Source organism: Centroberyx gerrardi, chromosome 11, assembly GCF_048128805.1.
Source record: "Centroberyx gerrardi isolate f3 chromosome 11, fCenGer3.hap1.cur.20231027, whole genome shotgun sequence".
Classification (NCBI taxonomy): domain Eukaryota; kingdom Metazoa; phylum Chordata; class Actinopteri; order Beryciformes; family Berycidae; genus Centroberyx; species Centroberyx gerrardi.
In genome coordinates this window covers 26,084,321-26,104,427 of record NC_136007.1, presented here as the reverse complement: position 1 = coordinate 26,104,427, position 20,107 = coordinate 26,084,321, and the positions used below count along the sequence as shown (strand labels likewise).

At 40.3% G+C, this 20,107-nt stretch overlaps 1 protein-coding gene across 3 annotated transcripts in view; it reads right to left on the bottom strand.

Annotated features, from left to right (window-relative positions):
• opcml (opioid binding protein/cell adhesion molecule-like) overlaps positions 1 to 20,107 on the bottom strand; it is a 239,642-nt gene that overhangs the window by 68,423 nt on the left and 151,112 nt on the right. For all 3 annotated transcript variants that reach the window (XM_071924507.2, XM_078286429.1, XM_071924505.2), the window contains one exon: positions 6,450 to 6,685. In XM_071924507.2, coding sequence (XP_071780608.1) covers positions 6,450 to 6,685 — 236 coding nt within the window. The remainder of the gene's footprint in view (positions 1 to 6,449; positions 6,686 to 20,107) is intronic.

The following is a 20,107-nucleotide window of genomic DNA, read 5'->3' as shown; positions in this document are numbered from 1 at the left end:
ACTTGTTAGCTGTCATACTTTAATGAGAATTCATGAATGGTTACTCACCCATATTGGCAGCTTTTGGGACCAGAAGCCACACACACTAACTTACAGTACTTTCATTTTGAAGAATAAACCGTTTAGAAATCACACCTCCAACAACACATACAAACGCTGCAAAGTACACCCAGGTAATATCACAGTCTGTGTCTAGGGCCGTATTTTTCAAGAAGTAATTTTACCTGTCTACATTTATTGATATTGAGAGATGGGGAAAGATCCAAATTGCCAGGTGTGACAGTGTTTCCCCAGAGCAGCTAATATTGAAGGTTGAGTGCTGCTGATCCCTTATGCAGCCGCGGCGCTAAGAGTGAAGATGTTCGACCCAAGTGATATATCTCTAATGGAATATAGAAACGGTGTGATACACACTTGAATGTTGCAAGCATCTCGCAATACTCTCCCATGAAAAGTTCAGGATTTTTGTAATACGTTTCTGTCACAATCTATCAAATGGATATATTGTGTTCGTTTGTTTTATTTTGATTAGCACTTATTTGGTTTTGAAAAATGCTTCACTATTACGATTGTTGTGATGATGATGATTATAATTATTATTATTATTATTGAAATGCTACCAACTCCCTCAAGTCATACTAAAATGGCAAGCTTAATTTGTCAGGCAGGGGCAGCAGCTATGCTAAATAAGCAAAGGATAAACAAGTTCATTTACCCTCTGCTGTATTACGACAATGAGTGAGAGAAATTAGCCATATTGATGACTACGCCCAACAAATTTAATTTGTTTCCGCTGAGTTAATGATCCAGTTTCTAACAGCGACTCAATGTTGATACCAGACTAGCTCAGATCAAATTTCTCTGCTAGAATAGTTACAGGCTGCAGAAGATAATGACTTCACTTTCCCCATACGCTGGAATTTTGTAATTAAATGCACCTCTGCAATGCACAATTTCACTGCGCTCAGTAAGTACAGTGTTAAACCAAGTCCCCACTTATTTTGCTGGTTATAGAATATACTTTATGTATTTAATACAAGATTGATATGTGCTGCAGTTCCCTGGTCTGCAAGCCTTTCTCCTGGTCTCTCAGAATCTCCATCCTCTATCATTATCTCCCTCTCACTTTTCACTCACGGCCTTGGCGTTGTATCCAACAGGGTTATTCATAGCCACACCTGCCACACCGTGTTTTTTTTTCCACAACTCAACCCACCGCCCAATCTTAAATTCCTAATCATTTTCTGCAAAAAGGAGTCGAATCAGTCAAACTTACATTTGCGGGCATGAACGCCTACGGAAGCTTAGTTTTCTTGGGAAGCAAAGGTTGAAGAGTTCATTTCTGAAATGCTTTACCTTTATCTATTTTAAAGAAATCATTAATTTCATGATTTAATATCTACTGTATAAGATATAGAGGATCCAGTCTGTTAAAGTGTTATTTTGTCAACCAAGGGCTAAGGTCACCGAGTCTCATTTTAAAATGTAATGTCTTATAATTTTGCGCTATTACTTATGTGACAAGAATAGGTGCTAGGTTTTCAAATGCTGGATCTGATTTAGGAATGAAACATGCACAATTATACAATTCTAAGTTATAGTCTAAATTTGACTGATTTGACTTTAATACAAAACTACTACAAACTTTTAAAGGGGTGTTTTTTGTTGACCATGGAAGACCTTTTGCATTACTTATTATTACTAACAAGGTAACCACTAAGTGGAGCTGGCAATCTGTGTTTGCAAGAAGGGCAAGAGATCCCAGAGTATTCCCAATGCATTGAGACACTAATGGTGAATAATACAAAGGCCTAGGGTAAAAAAAAAAAAAAAAAAGTCAAAACAAAACCTGAACTAACCCTGAAAGTCAGGATGTCAGCGTAAACAAGGGGGACACAATGAACAAAATGGACACTTTACAAAGAAAAAAAATTGTAGACGTACCGCCAGCACACTGCTGTTACAGCCTGCACTTTGGTTCATTCTCTCGTGTCGTCTGGTCACTAGTAAATTAATTAATCCATCTGTTATGGGGATTGGGTTATTGTAGGTCAAATAAGTTTACAGATTGGAAGCAATATTTAATTATGAAGCAACATCTACTTAAAATAGGTTTCATAGGTTAATTGCACACCCTGCTAGCAGATTGTAAGTCTCAATTTTAGGCTTAACTGATGCAGGAATATGGGAGGCTGAACAATAACAAAACAAAACAAAAAAATAATAAAAAACAACTCATGCCTACACACACAAACACCACAGTGACACAAATATTTTGGAGGAAATTGGGGGCATGTTAATTTTCCCAGTCACTGCTGCTGCTGCTTCTAGAAGACTACGTAGCAATATTCTTGCATTTGCCTCACAATGTAGAGTCTATATACAGCCTGCAGTTCTCTGGACTTAGACAAATAACCCAGGAGGAGGGCCTCCTGAAACAAATGATTTGTGGGCTTGGCTGCAGGCACAACTCCATACACTGCCCTTGGGTTTAACATATTGCCAGTTTAACATTTTGAAGTGTGCATGCCTAGAGGCTTGGCTGCGATGGCCCAGCCACCAATTGACGGCTGGAAAGAGACTTTGGACAGAAACATCAAAGCCTAGTGAAGTAATCACTGAGTCGCTGGTAATGACCAACAGCCCTATCAACCCTCCACAGATATATTATGGTCATTTTGTGCTATGGGGCAGTAAAAATCTTACTTACTGTCGCTTTAACTGTGAACTAATTATTTAAGATTATATAAAACTTCAAAATGTACAATATATGTGGAAATGAAGCAAAACAGGTCTGTCTGTCATTTTTTCATTCATTATGTTCTCTACTGGCATAATCCTTTTCAGGGTCATGGAGGGCTGGAGCCTGTCCCAGCATGCATTGGGTAGAAGGCAGGGAAACACCCTGAACAGGGATAGTTGAATAGTCTCAAGTGGTTTCACCTGGAAAAGCCAAAGTTGGGTTAAATTTCCAACTGAAGGCTAAATACTGGGTCCTCCTCCAGTGGCCCATTCTGTTTGTGTCCATAAACAACATTACAGCCCAATGGGTGCAGAAGAGCAACACAGCAGACTGCATGGGGCGAGTACTGTGTGTGCTTCCTGTGCAAAGAGTCCGCACCGGCACGCAGTGAAGCGAGGGGGACGCAGTCAGTTGTTGCAGGCTGCCCTACAAAAGGTAAACAGCAGTAACTGTTTTTTGTGTTTTTCAAAGGACAAACGTCATGACTCGGGTTTAGATTTCACTTTAACAAAAACTAGACCCGTAGGTGCTAGTCAACAACATATATCATCCACTCTGCACCAAGAATGCTTTTGTCAGGACAGGAGATAATGAAGATGAGAATAATGAGGTACTTTTTCTCAGTATCTCTTTGTCTTGCTCTCATGTAGTTACTGCCCTTTATTTTTGTAGGGCATAAAATGACAGCCGAAATCAGTTTGTTGTTCCAAGTTATTTCAAGCAATGATCGTAACAAGGTTTATTTCTGCACTCTTGTCAAGCCAACAGCAATTCAGAATCACCTTCTAGCCAGGAAGATTCAAAAGGAATGTTTATACTTTAAAATCTGACGGAAAAAAAAAGAAATGCATTTTGAAACCTCCTGACTGGACTCTATACTGTAGCTATTTTAACAATGGTGCAACAATATGAAAATTACTATTTGGAATTATTTATTGGAAGAATTTCAGAAGTCAATACCCCAACAGGGATATTAATTATATATCTTTATGTCTGCTAGCCTTTAGAAGTAAAGGAGAACTATGCATTGTGACAGTAGGAGTGCAATTCCTACTCTCCCAGCACAATAAAGGCAGATATAGTGAGGACTAAGACACTGCTGCAGAGTCTTTCAGGGCTAGAGGATGAGAGCTAAGCGCTGCGGCTGCCGGCTTATTAAAGAAACAGAACCAACTTATAAAGTTGGGATCATAGTCTAACTACCGCTCCGTGTTGATTCAGCCTGCTTGGCTGCCTTTTTCTGCCAGCTCTACTCCTCGGAGTATAACATCCGGTATGCATTACAAAAGCACTCTGAGATATTATTCTTTCTTGTGCTGTGGCTTAACCGCAGTCGGTCCACTCCTTCTGTGCAGTCGCCATGGAAGCGGCTGCCCTATATTCCTGAGGGTGCCGGTTGACAAGGTCACCGGGCTGATTGATGTTAGCCTCCAGAGTCCTTCCCTGTGCACAGGTTCAACACCGATCTCCATTTCTGAGGTGCCAGAGAGGGGAGCGCCTGTGGGGACGACGGGCACCACTAACATCCCCCACGGACTTCCTGATCTTTCTTTGCCATGAAGGTGGAAGCATGTGCTGTATTCATTCATTCGGAACTCCGGGGCGTCCGAGTGTGACCGCTCGCCACGAAGAGGAGAGGAGAGGAGCGTTCTCGAGACACAGGATTCTCATCAAGTTGAACAAAGGGCGACAAATTGATGCAAAACTATGCTCAGCTTATTTGGGTGTTGGTGTGTGTGCGATCAGACGAAAGCATCGCACCATTACTGGGCCTATAACTATTGTCAACGTGGGAGAAATATTGGGCCATGCTATCTCACGCCACGACTGTCCCTCTACCCAAACAGCCGGTAGGATTGCCTGCATAAATATTACCAAGTCTGCTCCGCTGCTGCCATGGTGACTTTCATTATGCATTACAGTCAAGCCGTAATATAGAGGGGCCGCACACAAATATAGTACAAAAAGCACTAGAACAGAACGATTTCTCATTTTTTTCTTACTCCGCCTCCCTCCCTTCGTCGATCCCTCCCTCCTTCCTTCCTTCTCCACCACGTTAAAACTCATTCTCACATCTCTCTGAATGGAAACATCAACATTTTCCTTGCCAGAGCATAGCCAATCTGAAACCTCATCTGAAGGTGATTGTAATCCAAAACGTCAAGCAGAGAGGTGAGAAATAGATTTTACAGCTGGCTTTCCCATCAATAGCAGAAAAAAAAAAAAAAACGACACCTAAACAATATCTGCCCAAACATCCGTCATCTCTTAATCCATTTTCTACTTTTGTGTTAACAGCCAAAGTGGCGATGAATACAGTGCCGCTAAATTCATGGAGGACAAGTGCTAAATCGTTGATATTCTGATGTTTTATGCCTCAACCCAACGTGAAATATTGAGATATGACATGACAAGACTTGAGAGTCCTCGCACCAATGATGAACACTATTTCTCTCTCATGCACGGTGGTTGTTAGAGCAGGTGCACCCCGGGCTTCTTTGGTGTGAACGATACAGAGTGCCACCAGTGTTTTCTCAGTGTATCAAAGCCTAGCGTTGCCAGTTATGTGGCTCTTGTGGGTCCTTTGAGTTTGAAGTATGAGCTTGCAGCAACCAGATGGCAAGGTTGTACAAGGTCAGGGAAAAGGACAGATCAAATCCGTGGGAAAACATAATTGGAAACGTGCTTCCTTTTCTATGCAATAATATGCTTGACATTGCCTATTGTTTGATTAAAATCGTGGCCTGTGTAAAATGTCTGCTTCTCAGCATCAATAGTGAGTTAATGAGTTAATCATTATGAACTGTACAGTGTGACAAATCCTCAATGTTAATCATGATTTCAAAAAAGTCAACAGCATTAATTTGCCCAATCCAATGTTTGTGAAGTGTGTGAATTATTTTTTGTAAGATGTGCAGACTAGTCCACACAATGATTCTGAAACCGTGATTTTTTCTTCTTCTTTTTTTTTCAAAACAGCAACAAAATGACCCTCTGCAGTCTCAATTGAAACCAAAATCTCAAGTGATGCGATCTGGTTGGACTTCCACTCCAGGAGTAATGAGCAGTCAATATGATTACATTACTTTGTCTGTTGTAGTATATTCCCTTTGTAAACGCATGATTCAACATGAGGAATCTCTAACAGCTAGTTAATCTAACTTTTAATTATATGTCAATTTAGTGTGGCTCCATGATCTAGACCTCGAACGCAGACTCGGGGCAGTGGTGTTAATTGTTTTTTGGAAACTGACCGTGAAGGAAATTGATTTCATCATAAAAGATAACAAAAGTCTGTGTGCTGACAGTTGATTTAGTAAGCCTTTTGCACTGAAACTGAGCCGGGATATTTCTCAGCGTACTGCGTCCTAAATCAATATCTATCAGCAATCTCAAATTAAATCGAGATTGAATCCCAGTTTCATCACCAGGTCTAATGTTTGGTGAATTCCATGTTATTATACCATCCTGCCAAAGAAAAGGTATGATTTCTTATTTGATTTCACTGAACACAGACATTGGTCAACACAATAAGTTTAACATGCTACACCTGCAAAATGAACACCAAAATTGGAAAATTACAGCTCTAAACAAACTCTGACACACAATGTGGTTGCAGCATAGATCTTGTTTGACACCTTTACCAATTTTTTTGCAGCAGACAAAGACAATCAATGAGCGGGTCGGAGAGGTAACCGCATCTTACCTTGAACGATGAGATGCACTTTTGTGGATTTTGGTTTCTTGTTTGTGAGGATGGAGCAGACGTAGGGTCCCTCATCATGGACGTCCACATTCTGGATCTTAATGCTGTACTCTGTCACTGCTGTGTTTTCCATTAGGACCACGCGGGGGTCCAGGGACCATTTCTCATTTCCTGCAAATAAAATGGTGGTGCGGTTGAGCCACGCCACTCGCGATACCTTGCTGTCCACGTTGCATCTGGTGGGAAGAAACACAAAAAAATGCAAAATACATTAGAGAGGTTAGGAATGTCTTCAACTATACATTTTAATGTGCGGGGAGTTTTTGTTTGGGCCAGAAAGTGAGTTTTCAATGCCAGAAATCTGAGTACATGGCTAAATAATCATCGACTCACTGGCATTGATCAACAACCCTATCAAACTACCTAGATATAGTCATTTTATGCTATGAGACAGAAAAATCTTACTTATTGCACTTTTAAACCACCTTTATTGGAGTAAGTAATAGACCATTCTGACTAACAACACTGAGTACCAACATTTAAAGGAAAAACAACTAAAATGGGTTGTTTCCCCAGAAATGTAGCATATAACCATATAATTCAGCATATAACCATATATACAAATTGATGATAATCAGGTGTTTCTTGAGATCAAAATGTCAGGACTAGTGACATCTCCCTAATTATGAAAAATGATGCACTAATTGTGTATACCAAGAAACGGTATAAATAACTTGAGAACATCTGAACGTGACATGTAATGTCAATAATCCGGCAAGCACAGACAATGTGCACACTGACATTTCCTCCCACCTCTGTTCTCCCAAAGATCAAACAAAGGAGGGGGAAAAAAAAGAGCGAAGAAAGAAAAAAGCAAAAATAACACAAACATTGCACGCTGATGAGCTCCTCTGCTTGCCATACCATCACACGCAACATCCAAGCGCACACGCATGCATCTTCAATCAACAACTCAAACAAGTAATGGCTGCTGTACCTGCACGTGCACGCTCGCTCTATTGATTCATGCTCTTCCACACACATGCACACCCACACGCTCACACATTAACCCGGTAGGCCACTTTACAGGATATTGTATGACATTTCATCTGTAGAACGTTATATGCAGCCTTGTGTTAAGTGTAAAGAACCGGCTGTACAAAAGACACATGTGAGCATTCACCTACACAAACAGGAACAACTAAGGGTGAGCGAGCATGCAACTGAAATGCATTTGCATGCACTTCTATGCATATGGAAACACACCATAAACATAAACCATAACACAGAGTAAGCCTTATGTTTCAGTTTGCACTTTTAAAGCTGCACTAGGCAACTTTGCACTGTGGCGATAATTGTTTGAATTATTGAACATTTGAAGGACTTCATTACCCAGAAATTACATAACATTATGTCAGTAAACTGCAAACTCCTCAGACCTAAAATTACATGGAGAGGATTTCCTGCCTCTTACCATACCTGACATCAGAATTTCATTTGGCCAATTAAGGCAAATCTGCGGTGTCTCAATTAGTGGAGATGGGACGCTCTTCTCTGTCGCAGCCCTGCTTTGTGATTTAGGCCGAGAAGACAGGTGTATTTTTACATTAAAATCTCAACTAGTGCAGCTTTAAATAAAGCTTGGCTTATCCTTAGGGATGCTAGTGTCTCTAATCCCTGCAAAAACACTGGGTAACAGGAGGATTTGTTCAAGTCAAATGAAATCACAATGAAATTTAAGATCGTGTTCCACAGGTCACCATTTAAAATGATCTCTTGGTACCCAAGTGGAGATCAGATACATTTCAAAGATGAAAAAGTGGCTGAAGGGGGCCTATAACAACCTGCTATGATAATCTCAGATGAATTCAACATTTAAAGACACAAATTCACATTCAGTCTTTGCATAGATACCATCACCCGTGCATCTTGGATTGGATGTTGTTGGATCTTGGATGTACAATGGATTGTTACAATACACATTATATCCATGGGGCAAAATGACACTTAATGGACACTTAATCTTTAAAAGCTTACAATGTCCATTATTCAAAAGGATGTATCCCCATATCTGATTATAGTCACAGATCAATGTCATTGCTATTTCAGGTATATCAACACCATCCATCTGATGGCACATTGGACTGTGTGTTTTTGCTCAATGTGACATTCCAACAGGGACCCCCAGTTGCCATGGGATATTTCAATTAATACTTTCTGATCTGATGTCTGATTTATTCAGCCTAGGTTAAGACTATAACATCAGCATCAGCTGTATCCGCCCAAATACGAATCATGTCTATTTTTACAAGTGAGCTGCATACATTTAAATAAATAAAGCCCAGTTCTAGACTTAGAATGCACGGGGGGATTTATACTATTTAAAACCAAGATTTGGCAGAACATTTCCTGATAGTATCAGTAAAAGAATGGCGAGGCATTTTGGTTTTGCGTGCCAATTCATTCTTTTTTAATTCATGGATGTTATGAATTTGGCATGACTTTGCAGAGATTGTAAAAGAGTCTTTTAAATCCCAAACACTCTGAAGTTTAAGCGAGCTCGCAGATGTGTGCAGATGAATTCACTGAAAAATGCATCAGTGTTTGCCCGATTAGTCTGCAAGTCTCGGCGCAAGTTATCACACACAGTCCACAACACGTCGAACGGGGCGCTTCGCACACCCAACAATGTTTGCTAACCCGCGAGTCATACACAGCACACACAGTAAACAGAACAAAACGAGAACTTTCAGTGTCACTGATTAAGACATTCAGGCCAAACTGCAATTAATGTGTGCAGTGTGTGTGTGTGTGGTAGTGAATGCAGGGAAAGAGGGGGGTATGAGGGGAATGTGAAGGAATGGGGCTGTGAATGGAGGGGGAATCACTATCAGCAGCCAGGCTGACAGCGCAGAAGGCTTTAGTGGGGCTTGTATACGATGAGATGCAGCCAGGCGAGACAAATGAGAGACAATATAACAACCATGAATCACACTAATGCCACAACAGGGCAAAAAAGAAACCTCTCAAGAGCAAAAACTTGCCATCTCTTGTGAGGGAAAGACAATTAAACAAACATTAAAATCCGAATGATGCCAGAATAAATAAATGAAAAAACAAAGAAAAAGAAGAATCTTGGAAGTGTTGGTTGTTGCTAGGGCTGCAGCAATAACCACATTACCACCATATCACAGTATTTAGGGAGCTTATCATGCAGTTGCAATACTACTCAATACTACTACATAATTTGAGCTAATCATAATAGCTTTGTTCTCTATGTTTCTATTCACCAGTCACCGCTGCTAACATACCTAACATACCTGACAGAGAAGACACTAAACATCAGAAAATCACACATCATCATGACAAGATCGCATCTTTGACTATCAAGCTGCAGCACTTCAGCCGCCTCACAACAAGTGAGACCTAAAATCTTATTTTCGAAAGCAAAGTACACTGTCTTCAAAATTGCCTTTGGGGGGGGGGGGAGTAGAGTGCAGTCTCCAAAAAACAAGCTTCCTCGAGCTGCCTTTAGGTTGAGGGAAAGTATTTACATTTGCAAAGCATGCTGGGAAAATGTTATGTTTTGGTTACTCCAAGCACCCCAAATAGTCGTTCATCAGAGCTTTCTAAACGGTGTTTCAACCAGCTCTGTGTGTCTGCAGGCTGTTTAAAAATGTAATAAAACAGTTTTCCTCAAATGAATGATTTTGGTTTTGTTAATTATTTTTTGCACCACTTAGGCTATTTCTAATAACTGCCTGAATGCTGCTGATTGTGTGTAATAAAAAATTCAATTAGCGTAACATTTCACCTTTACTTGAAGAGAGACATTTTCACAGAGGTTTTCAAATGGGAGGCTCCAATGCCAAATTCTGGTGACAAAATGAATGAAAACATGAAATTTAGGCTATAAAACAGGCTGTCGAGATGCACTTGACAACACATGCACACAGTTCTGCTGGGAAAAAAGCACTCACTTACGTATTTCTGTATGTAGCTCTCATAAAAATAGAAGTATATAAATATACTAGGTTACAAAATATAAATATAATAGACTATCTCCCTCCCCTGCTATCTCCCTGGCAAATGCAGCGGTGATAGGCTTTGGTTGAATGCATGCCAAGTAGCTGCGGAGGAGAAAAGGCTGCGGGTGAAGGTGCAGCGGAGAGGAAGTTTTTATTCATTATATTAGTCTTCCGCTGTAGATGCTGTGTGACCGCGGCGAGGAAAAAGTTTTGCTGAGAATGCATGACTCTTTGCGGCGGCGTCCTGCTTCGCATTCACGCGGTTGCACACATTCACACCTGGGAGCTGCCCAGTACAAACCAGTCCTCTCCACTGGAGCTGCTTAAGTGCTCAAGGGCACCTCGATGGTAGGCGCTGCGGAAGGTTGAAGGGCGCGGTTAATCCACTTTTTCCTGCTGAAATGCGGTGTTTCCAGATTCAAACCGCCGACCTTCCAGGCAAACACACGTCTCAAAATATTTTGTGAAATGAGCAGGAAAGCCTGAAACGCAGATTACGTGTTGTGGACGCAAATTATGTGAAGATTACGTTCCTCCACCACAAATTGGATTATGTGACAATACTACAAAGTGGGTTATAGTGGAGTTTAACACAGCATTTTCACCTGTTCGTCACGTGAAAAGGTTAGCTAACGGTTAAGTTTAGGCAACAATTTTGGTTAAGATGAAGGTTAAGTTTAGGGTTAAATATGAAAAACTTTAGTGAAAAATTAAAACTTCTTGGTAAGAGTCGCGCTAGTTCAATGTCAAACTATGTGCACGGAGCACGCATTTGCATTTTACGACATTGTGCTTATTTCACGAAATTTCTGGCGATCAAGCTCTCCAGTCACACGCCTGCTTCTTTAACCTTTAAGCTACCACTTACAATGATTGTTTTCACTATTCCTTACAGACCAGAAAGAAATAAACACGGTTTGTATGCTGTGAAAAAAATGACCTTAACAGCGATATGGGAAGGTTTTGAAAAAAGTCCACAAAATTGGGTAGTTCTATATGGATATGGAAATAAAGTCATTCTTTTGAAGTTTTGAGATATTTTTTGTCAATTACCGGCGGGTAATTAAAGGATAAGGCCGGTGTTTTTTAATGCCTTGCTTACCGTCAACAAATCCTATGAAAATAACAAAATCAACAATGCGTTTACTCGGAAGTGATTGGCTCCAATTGTAAGCTAAAAACCTTGAAATACAGCTCACAAAGACATAGTTTCAATTTTAAAAATCGCTAACTGTTACCATGAAAAGTCAGGCTGTTGTAGTTAATACCAAATCAAATTCAAATGGGAACAAATTCTTCATTACGCCAGGGACTATTTTCGGTGCTACGGAACTACTTTCCTGAGATCGCAAATGTGTTTACAGCCGGCTTATTAAGTTGTTTTGAGGAAAAAGTCGGCTGGCCCGGTGCATCGCGATGATGAAATATGTTGCCCAGAGCAACGGCATGGCTCTCTGACGTGTTTTTAATCGTTTTTTTAATACAATGGAGTTCTATGGCTGCTGGGACATGGCTGCATTGGGCACCGGCTACATGGACGAGACTTGTTGGCAAAACAAAATTGCTGATTTTGTTATTTTCATAGGATTTGTTGACCGTAAGCAATACATTAAAAAACACAGGCCTTATCCTTTAAGTCAATACCTCACAGTCACACTGAAATACCGGATGGAATGATATAATATTGTGACCATTTGCACTTAAACTGAAGTTTACTACAGTGGGCATCTGTTGTGACAGAGCTGCGGTTCAGACAAATTGTACTGAGCTCTGCCCTTACCCGGCGCTTTCATGTGGGGTATTTAGTTCATAGTTTTGACAGGGCTTCCCCCAACTAAGGCACCTTGCTGACAAGATGGCACATTAGGTCTCAAACCTTTACATCAGACACCAGACAGCTTTCAAATTGGCTGCACTTCTGAGATCCAGCGTTTGGAGCGAGGCCAACAATGGGTGGCACTGTCAAAAACTGTCCTGCCGTAACACTCAAGTGACAGTCGATATACTTTTCTCAATTGCACTTCATGCCAAAGTGCTCCGTGCTTAGCGCCTGTTGCGGTGATACTTTCAGTTGTGCCTCTAATGAAATTTTACCTGCTCTCTTTAGAGCTCCCACTCCATCACTGTGGCTAAACAAAGTTACTCACTATTAAGACTTAATTGTACATGTTTGATTAAAAGTTTGACACAACACTGCAGGGTGTGGGTGTTTGAATGAATGAATTAATATTTTTAATTTCATTTATTGAATAAAGTATTCAGTTGCACGTGTGTCAAGTGCCATTTTTGGGTAGTAGATTTATTCAGTTTATTATTATTTATGATATAATCTGACATTATTTTTACAAAAATAAAGTATATTTGGCCCAGGATTCATTCCAAATATGCAATCTGATCAGTTACGTTTTCAAGGATTCAAGTAACATCTTGGAGGATCATTATACATATGTGACTTTTCACAATTTAAAACTATGAAAAATTTATTTTTTTAAAAGTAGCACATTTGAAAACCAAATGTCAATGCTGAGTCTGATTCCTTCCTACAGCATAGCAAAATTGGCATCTATTGAGCCCCTTTCACAGCGGTTGAGTAGTCATTTTGAAAAGCATTCAAAATGACATTACTGTTTGGTAGAATATTTTACATTTTAGGGCACAGGCATCTGTGGGAGGTTATGCATGATCAATCGCCAAAATTGGCCAGTCAGGGAACTTTCTTTCACCGAAAACCAAATCTAAAAACATACTTCTAACACATTTACAAACAAGGGAAAGTTTATCTGTGTAATATCATTGTGTGTCTCGATTTTTATGTTATTTTGAGTGTTGCATGATTGAGGAAATGTCTTATGTTTGGAGGGAAAGCCTTCAGGACTGGGTTATATTAGCTGGTTTATTGTCCTCAGTTATCATGCTTGTCCTCAAGCTTATGTATGAAAAATAAATGCGTGAGGTTATTCTTAGGTTAGGGTGTGAAGACATGACTACATGCTTAGTAGTTACTAAGCAGTCTGTAATGATTGTCTAACTATAATAACTATATTACTATGTATGTATTTGAGGTCTTATTCAGTCTTCCTGCAAACCCATTTTCTTTGTAAAGAAAAAGAAACAACTGCATGACTTTTCATCCATGTCCATTATTAGCCTATCCTTCAGGCTCTGCTCCTCTTCGGTTTGCTGCTGTCCTCCTATAGCATAGCACACAACAAGCATACAGTGCATCTCAGACACATAATATCAGTGTTCTTGAAACCCTGCTTTTCTCAAGCCAACTCGGAGCTCTCCACAAGAATGAAAGTACAGACTTGGAGTTCTTGATAACAGTAAAATCCCAAGAATGACAATCACAAACACACTGGCGATATTCTGCTCACCCACACAACCCGCACCCTGCCTCCTATCGTAGCACACTACTATTTCCCAGAAACCTTAGAATCGCCGCTTTTATTTGATATGCAGCATGTCACTGTCACATTAATATTTAAGGTGCCAGACTCCAAAACGGTAAGTAGAAGTGCGCCTAAGAAGCAGCTGCTTTCTCACCAGTGTTGAGAAACACTTCGATAAAATAATATAATAATAAACGCCGATGTCTATCTGCCCGGTATGGCTATGAGGACTATGCACTAAATTGAAAATAGATACATCTGTGACTCAGACGCCCCCCCCCCCCCCCCCCCCACACACACACACACACACACACACACACACACACACACACAACTCCCTACTGAGCCTATGGGTATAATGTAACACGGGCACTCTGTATAGTAAATGGATGAAAACACTCAATACGGCTGGTATGCTACTTTCCATATTCAGGCCCTTGCAGACCTAAAACCCCCAAGTAGTCACAAGAAAGGAAGATGTATTGTTCTGTGAAGTGCTGTGCGTCTGTGTGGTACGATATGAGGATTAAAAACAGGATTTTTCACTCGTCGATATGGAAAATAACGCTTTGAAGCGATAGAAAAGCAAACAAACGCCGTACATAAAGTGAATGTGTTCTGTAATGATCATCACGCTACACTGACCTAAATGTCAGCACCTGTGAAAAATGTCCATTTACCATGAATCGAAGCCAAGGCGTGATTTGCATATCCTTAGCATTCATCTGGAAAGCGTTTGGGAGGATCTGGCCGGAAAGAGAAGGTTACGACACCTTGAGCTCTCCCTGGGAAAGAGCCGGTGACAAAAGATTCATATTAAAGACAGATTATTGTTTTCTCACCTCGCCATGCCGAGCCTTCAATCCGATGGACCACACTGGATGAATATCATAACTCATACTGCCATTTCCTACTGGCACTGCAGGGTCAGAGGCGAGAGCCATATGGGAATCCAGTTCTATCAAAGTGCTCCATCAAAGTCGAGAGGTGAATCAGAAATACTGGAGAAATACCCTCCATATGAAACGTGTGATGGGCATTTAAAGGCCCGAGCTCCAGTCACAATATTGCGCTCACTGTCGAGCGACTGTTGACCCACTATTGGCTTTGTTCCCAGGTAATTAATTTGAAGATATTGCGCTCAAATTGACTGTGACAGCTGAACATGACTTTTTAAATCCATTCTGAAACTGTAAATGGTTCATTTACATGTGCATTTGGCTGTAAACAAGAGCTTGCAAATTCTAGATCCCACCCTAACATATTTTACAGCGTCGTGATGGGTTGCAAAAGTGGAAAAATAATTATTCCTTTAACATGTCATATTCTGTAATCTCAAAAATCTATGTGCACACTCTTAACTGAAAAATCTGCACTTTAAAGCCAAGGTTTTAAGTATCACAACTTTTAAGTTCTTTCTAAGCGTCTATAATTATGACAGGCACAAACATGATGTAAGAACATTACACTAGACAAGAGTCACACCATGTTGCATATAGAGCAATATGCTGCTTATTCTCTATGTACGTACCTTTAATAAACTTTATACCTTAGGAGATGGGATTTTCAGTTATTATGCTACATGTTTTCATCCACGTCATTCAAATGTGGGTGGCAAGGTGCGATTCAGTCATTACGGTTTGGAGAAAAACAATGATAAAAAAAGACATATAAACATGTACGAACGTTTAACCCCTCCTCTTTCACAAAAACTTTCCTTCATCAACATATTCACCGATGCCACTGGGAAGGCTGCATATGGTTGCAACACTTAAAGTGCTACTGTTCTCTGAACACAAGGCATGCAATAATACAACAAATTATTACCATAAATTATTCATAATTACCCGTTCAGTATTCATCTATTCAAGAGCAAGGTCATCGGCAGTGGATATATACACCAAATGAATGATACTGCCTTGTCACAATTAATCATAAGAAGTAGATAACTGGTGGGCTGCCTCCAAGCTCATGTCAAGGATTCCACATCATTACAATGGTGGGTGTAAGCACAGATAGCTCTAAGTGCACACTGACAGTTTGATAATGGCCAGCACATGCAAACATTACACCATTAAAAATTGCACTAAAATGTCTGGAAAGTTTCTTCCAAGAAACTGCCAGGAGCAACGAAATAACTAATCCGGTTTGTAAGTGATGTCGGTTAGAAACAAACACATTTAACGCATGCAGAAATGGGGCAAATGCCACAGATACCCAGGGTCTCACAGCTCACAACAGGGACTATAGCTTCCTATCAATACATCTCCGGTCTCAAATCCAATTCAAGCCAGTTCATAAGCACGCTATTGGGGACAAGGGATAGCTGCCACAGGAGTGAGTGTGACTGACTTCTCCATTACCCTCTTATAAATTGAAGCATCACAGAGCAACTCACCATGGAAGACCAAAAACAAGAAAGTCTGTTTCACTCTTGAAGGGTCCAATGAAGCCAGGGTCTGAATGAGGGCTAACACTTGAAACCCGGTTTGTGACACATTCGTAATGCCTGAACAATAGTTTGTTAGCAGCTTTATGGCACATCATTAATCCATACATGGTGTTTTCACCATTACAAAATGGTGCATTAATTTACTGGTGGGAGTGTCAAAATGCCTGAATCTGAAGTTCCCTTGAACACCAAATTAATCAAATCTGCAGAAGCAATGTAAGCTAGCTACAATAGTTACATTAAGATGCCTAGCCATTGGACGGTCTAGGTAACTAACATAGCTAATGTGGCACTGACCATAGTGAACTTATACAGTATTTGCTAACACAGCTGTGTGTCAGTGCCATTTCCCGTTCAGCTAGCTAATTTTAACTTTGTCAAATCTTTTAAAACTAAATGTTGTGAGGATGAGCTGGAGGTTCTATCTGGTTATACTGTGACAATGCAGCTAACCCTCCAAAACAGTGTAGTTGTGATTTGGCTGTTATGAAATCTAATTTTTATCTGCGTTGATAATTAATTTTACTTACAGTGTCCAACTATGCAAAATTGTTCATTGGCTTTTTTGAGAGAAATTTGGTATATAATCCTACTAAGAACACTTCTGCCAATGTAACCCTGTTGAATGTTTTCAGTTGCCATTTGGGATTTACAGTGGATAATGATTATGGAAATGTGCCTATTTCAGACAAATGGGTTATGAAAGACAGTTGTACTCTTCCTAAAACTCCCTTAAACTAACTTCCCATAATAAGCCAATTCTTGAGAGCCAGAGGACTATGCCATTCAGCAGAGGATTTCATGAAAGAGTGTGCTGAAATGAAATGTAGGAACTTATGCACAGGGGCATGGGCATTGGAGGGGACCAGTACAGCAGGGGGTTCGGGGTGGGGAGTCTGCCACAGTAGGGAGGACACACATTCTGCCCTCACTAAACCTAGCCAACATGTCATGAACACACACCAGAGGCCAGGTGTACGTTAGCATGTTTCCTTAAGATGATCTTTGAAGGTTATATTCTTGCAAAACTTAAAATACACAAAGACAGGTTGGAACTGGTGTCTGCTTTATGTAAGTAGTATTGAATATAACACAAGGTCAAGCAATGTAAAAATACAAATGGTCTAATTGCCATTGAAGCTCATGGGAGCCAGGTAGGAGTCAGTTAGCTTGATGCTAACTCTTGGGAATTCCCATACACTGGCCACATCTTGTAACAACTGCATATTCTGAGAGCTAAAAACTTTTAGTGACAACAGAAGTAAAGTCATTTGCTCACAGGCATATACTGTATTTACTAAGGCTCTGTAAGAAAGAAGTAGTCATCTAGATATTCTCCCTCTGTCTTCTCTCAAGCACCGGACAGAACTGAAAAACTACGGCTATTGAAGAGACTTGACAGCTAGTTTTGCCGGCATATAAAAAGGACATCATGGCAATTTTGAAAAGACAAAATATTGCTTAAGCCCACAAGTGAGTTTCTTTTGTCCAATTTTACTGTGTCAGTCTATCAGGATATAGGACAGAATGTCATTCATAACTGAACCTGTATTCCACAGTGTGTATTGAAGAGACTGGATGTGAGCTTGTTAGGATGTAAGCCAGATTTGGTAAGAACAAATTCAAAAACTCCTGCCCACAGCCTAATGAGGATGCCTGAGCAGCATATGATATGAAATGTTTTGTATCAAATTGCCCCCGAGGGAAATTTTAATCCAATTGACACATGAGAAGTTAATACTTTTTTAAATTGTATTTTTCTGGTATTTTAATTTTGGGCTTTCATGTAAATTATCTATCTGTACAACTTTGATAGAAAAGTGTACTTAGCAAAGCTGTCTGTTTAAAAAAAAGAAAAAATCCCAAATGCATTTTGAAATACTTTTCTATAGCACTGAATCAGCGAATATAGAAGTTTGGCTTGTAAAGGAAATAAAAACATCTACAACAATCTAAACCTCATGCATTTTTAACTGCTACACAAATAATAACTGATCTTCTTATTTACAGTGAGAAGAAACATTTAGCTGTATTTATAATACTACACACAGTAGTAGGAGTAGTTTTGTGCAAGGGTACATTTTATTCAGATTTATAGGAACAGACTGAAGCCACTGAACACCATTATTTCCCCAGGCATTATTTCCCAATACTACTTAAAGTATCTAAAAAAAGTAGGTCTATTTCCTATAATGTTAATATAGAAAACATACTAGTGAGCGGTGAACTGTATATGCCCACTATCTCCAGCTATTTACGTGGCGGATGTCTGCTGCCCTCTTGCATGCCATGCCGTGGTAAAGCACACACTGAAAATAGCCTACATGGGGATGATGAATGATGATGGAAAGCAGAGAACAAATCTCACAACACTCAAGGAGACAAAGTTAGACGAAGTGACAGAGATGCACATGGACCTCTGTCAGTCTGTCAGCGCCAACGTCGCAGCCTGCAAAGGGCAAGTGGGAAAACGCGGCGTGGAATGTGGGAAGGCAGGGCAAGACGCTCCCAAAATGCCATTTCATTGTGACTTTAAGAAATGGCTAATTTTTGACACCCTCTCACAGATAAAACATCTTTTTACAAGTGTTAGCAGTTGTACCTCAGCACATGTTGTGTTCGGTCTACACTCTCCCTGTCATCTGGCATTTCTGAGGAAGCCTGCAAGGACACTGAAAAAATGTATTAGCGAACAAAAGAGTGTGATACAAAGAAACAGTGATGGCTATGCAGTGGCAGCACATTCCAATGATCTCAAACACGAACATGTTTTGTCACTTAATGGAAAAAAACCCACCCCAAAACACAATTGAAAACAGCTACTAGAAAAACACCTTAAATTTCGGGGTTCATTTTGTTGTTTGGTGGTGTATTCAACTTTTTTCCATGGAGAACTGGCCAAACGTAGATGATGTAACACCATTTCCAGATATTTCCAGAGCAGCTACAATGGAGTTCAATAGGATTTAAAACCTCAACGGTAAACATCAGGTTTTGGTGTCAGTCCCTCAGAATCAAAGAGCGAGGGCTTCTTTCTAGACTCAGCATTTTGCACCAACGTTTATCAATCATACAGGGAGAAATCCATCGTAGAAGAGGCAGAGAGGCCGGTTTCTCCACTGACAGCAGCCTCAATAGACCAGAATGCAACGCAGCCACAGGACATGTTGTATTTTGAGCTAAAGGGCGCGGCGCTCGCTTTTCCTCGACTGGAAACTCTCGCTCTCTTGCTCGAACCGTCTCTAACGCTCTCTCCACCTACACGTAAAACCCAGCTGAGGACACCAAGTTCACGCTTCTCTGGGGGTCGTTGAAAGTCATTCTGGGACATGTAGGAAATCAATAACTGAAGTAGAAATAGACGATATATGCATGTATGTATTTATGTACGCATGTCATGGGGTGTGAACTGTATGTGGGGGATGTTGCTCTGTGTTTACCTCTGTGTGTTGTACAGACTGTGACAACAAATTTCCCCTTGGAGGACAATGAAGAACTTATCTTTATGTTCAATATGCAAATTAATACATTGTGGACCTTCTTATGGTAATTCTTTTAATTCTTCGACACTTGACGTGATGGAATGGAGTCTAATGGATGGTTTGATTGTGCAGGTGATCCAAATGACTATCGCTCAGTATATCACACCCGAGGAAGGTCACAAGACCAAAACATTCAACAGGTTCCTACTCTCATTAAATGTTTCCCAGCGGTTAGATTAGATTAGATGAAACTTTAATGAGCCCCGTGAGGAAACTGGATGGGACGTCACTCTTAACAATCTTG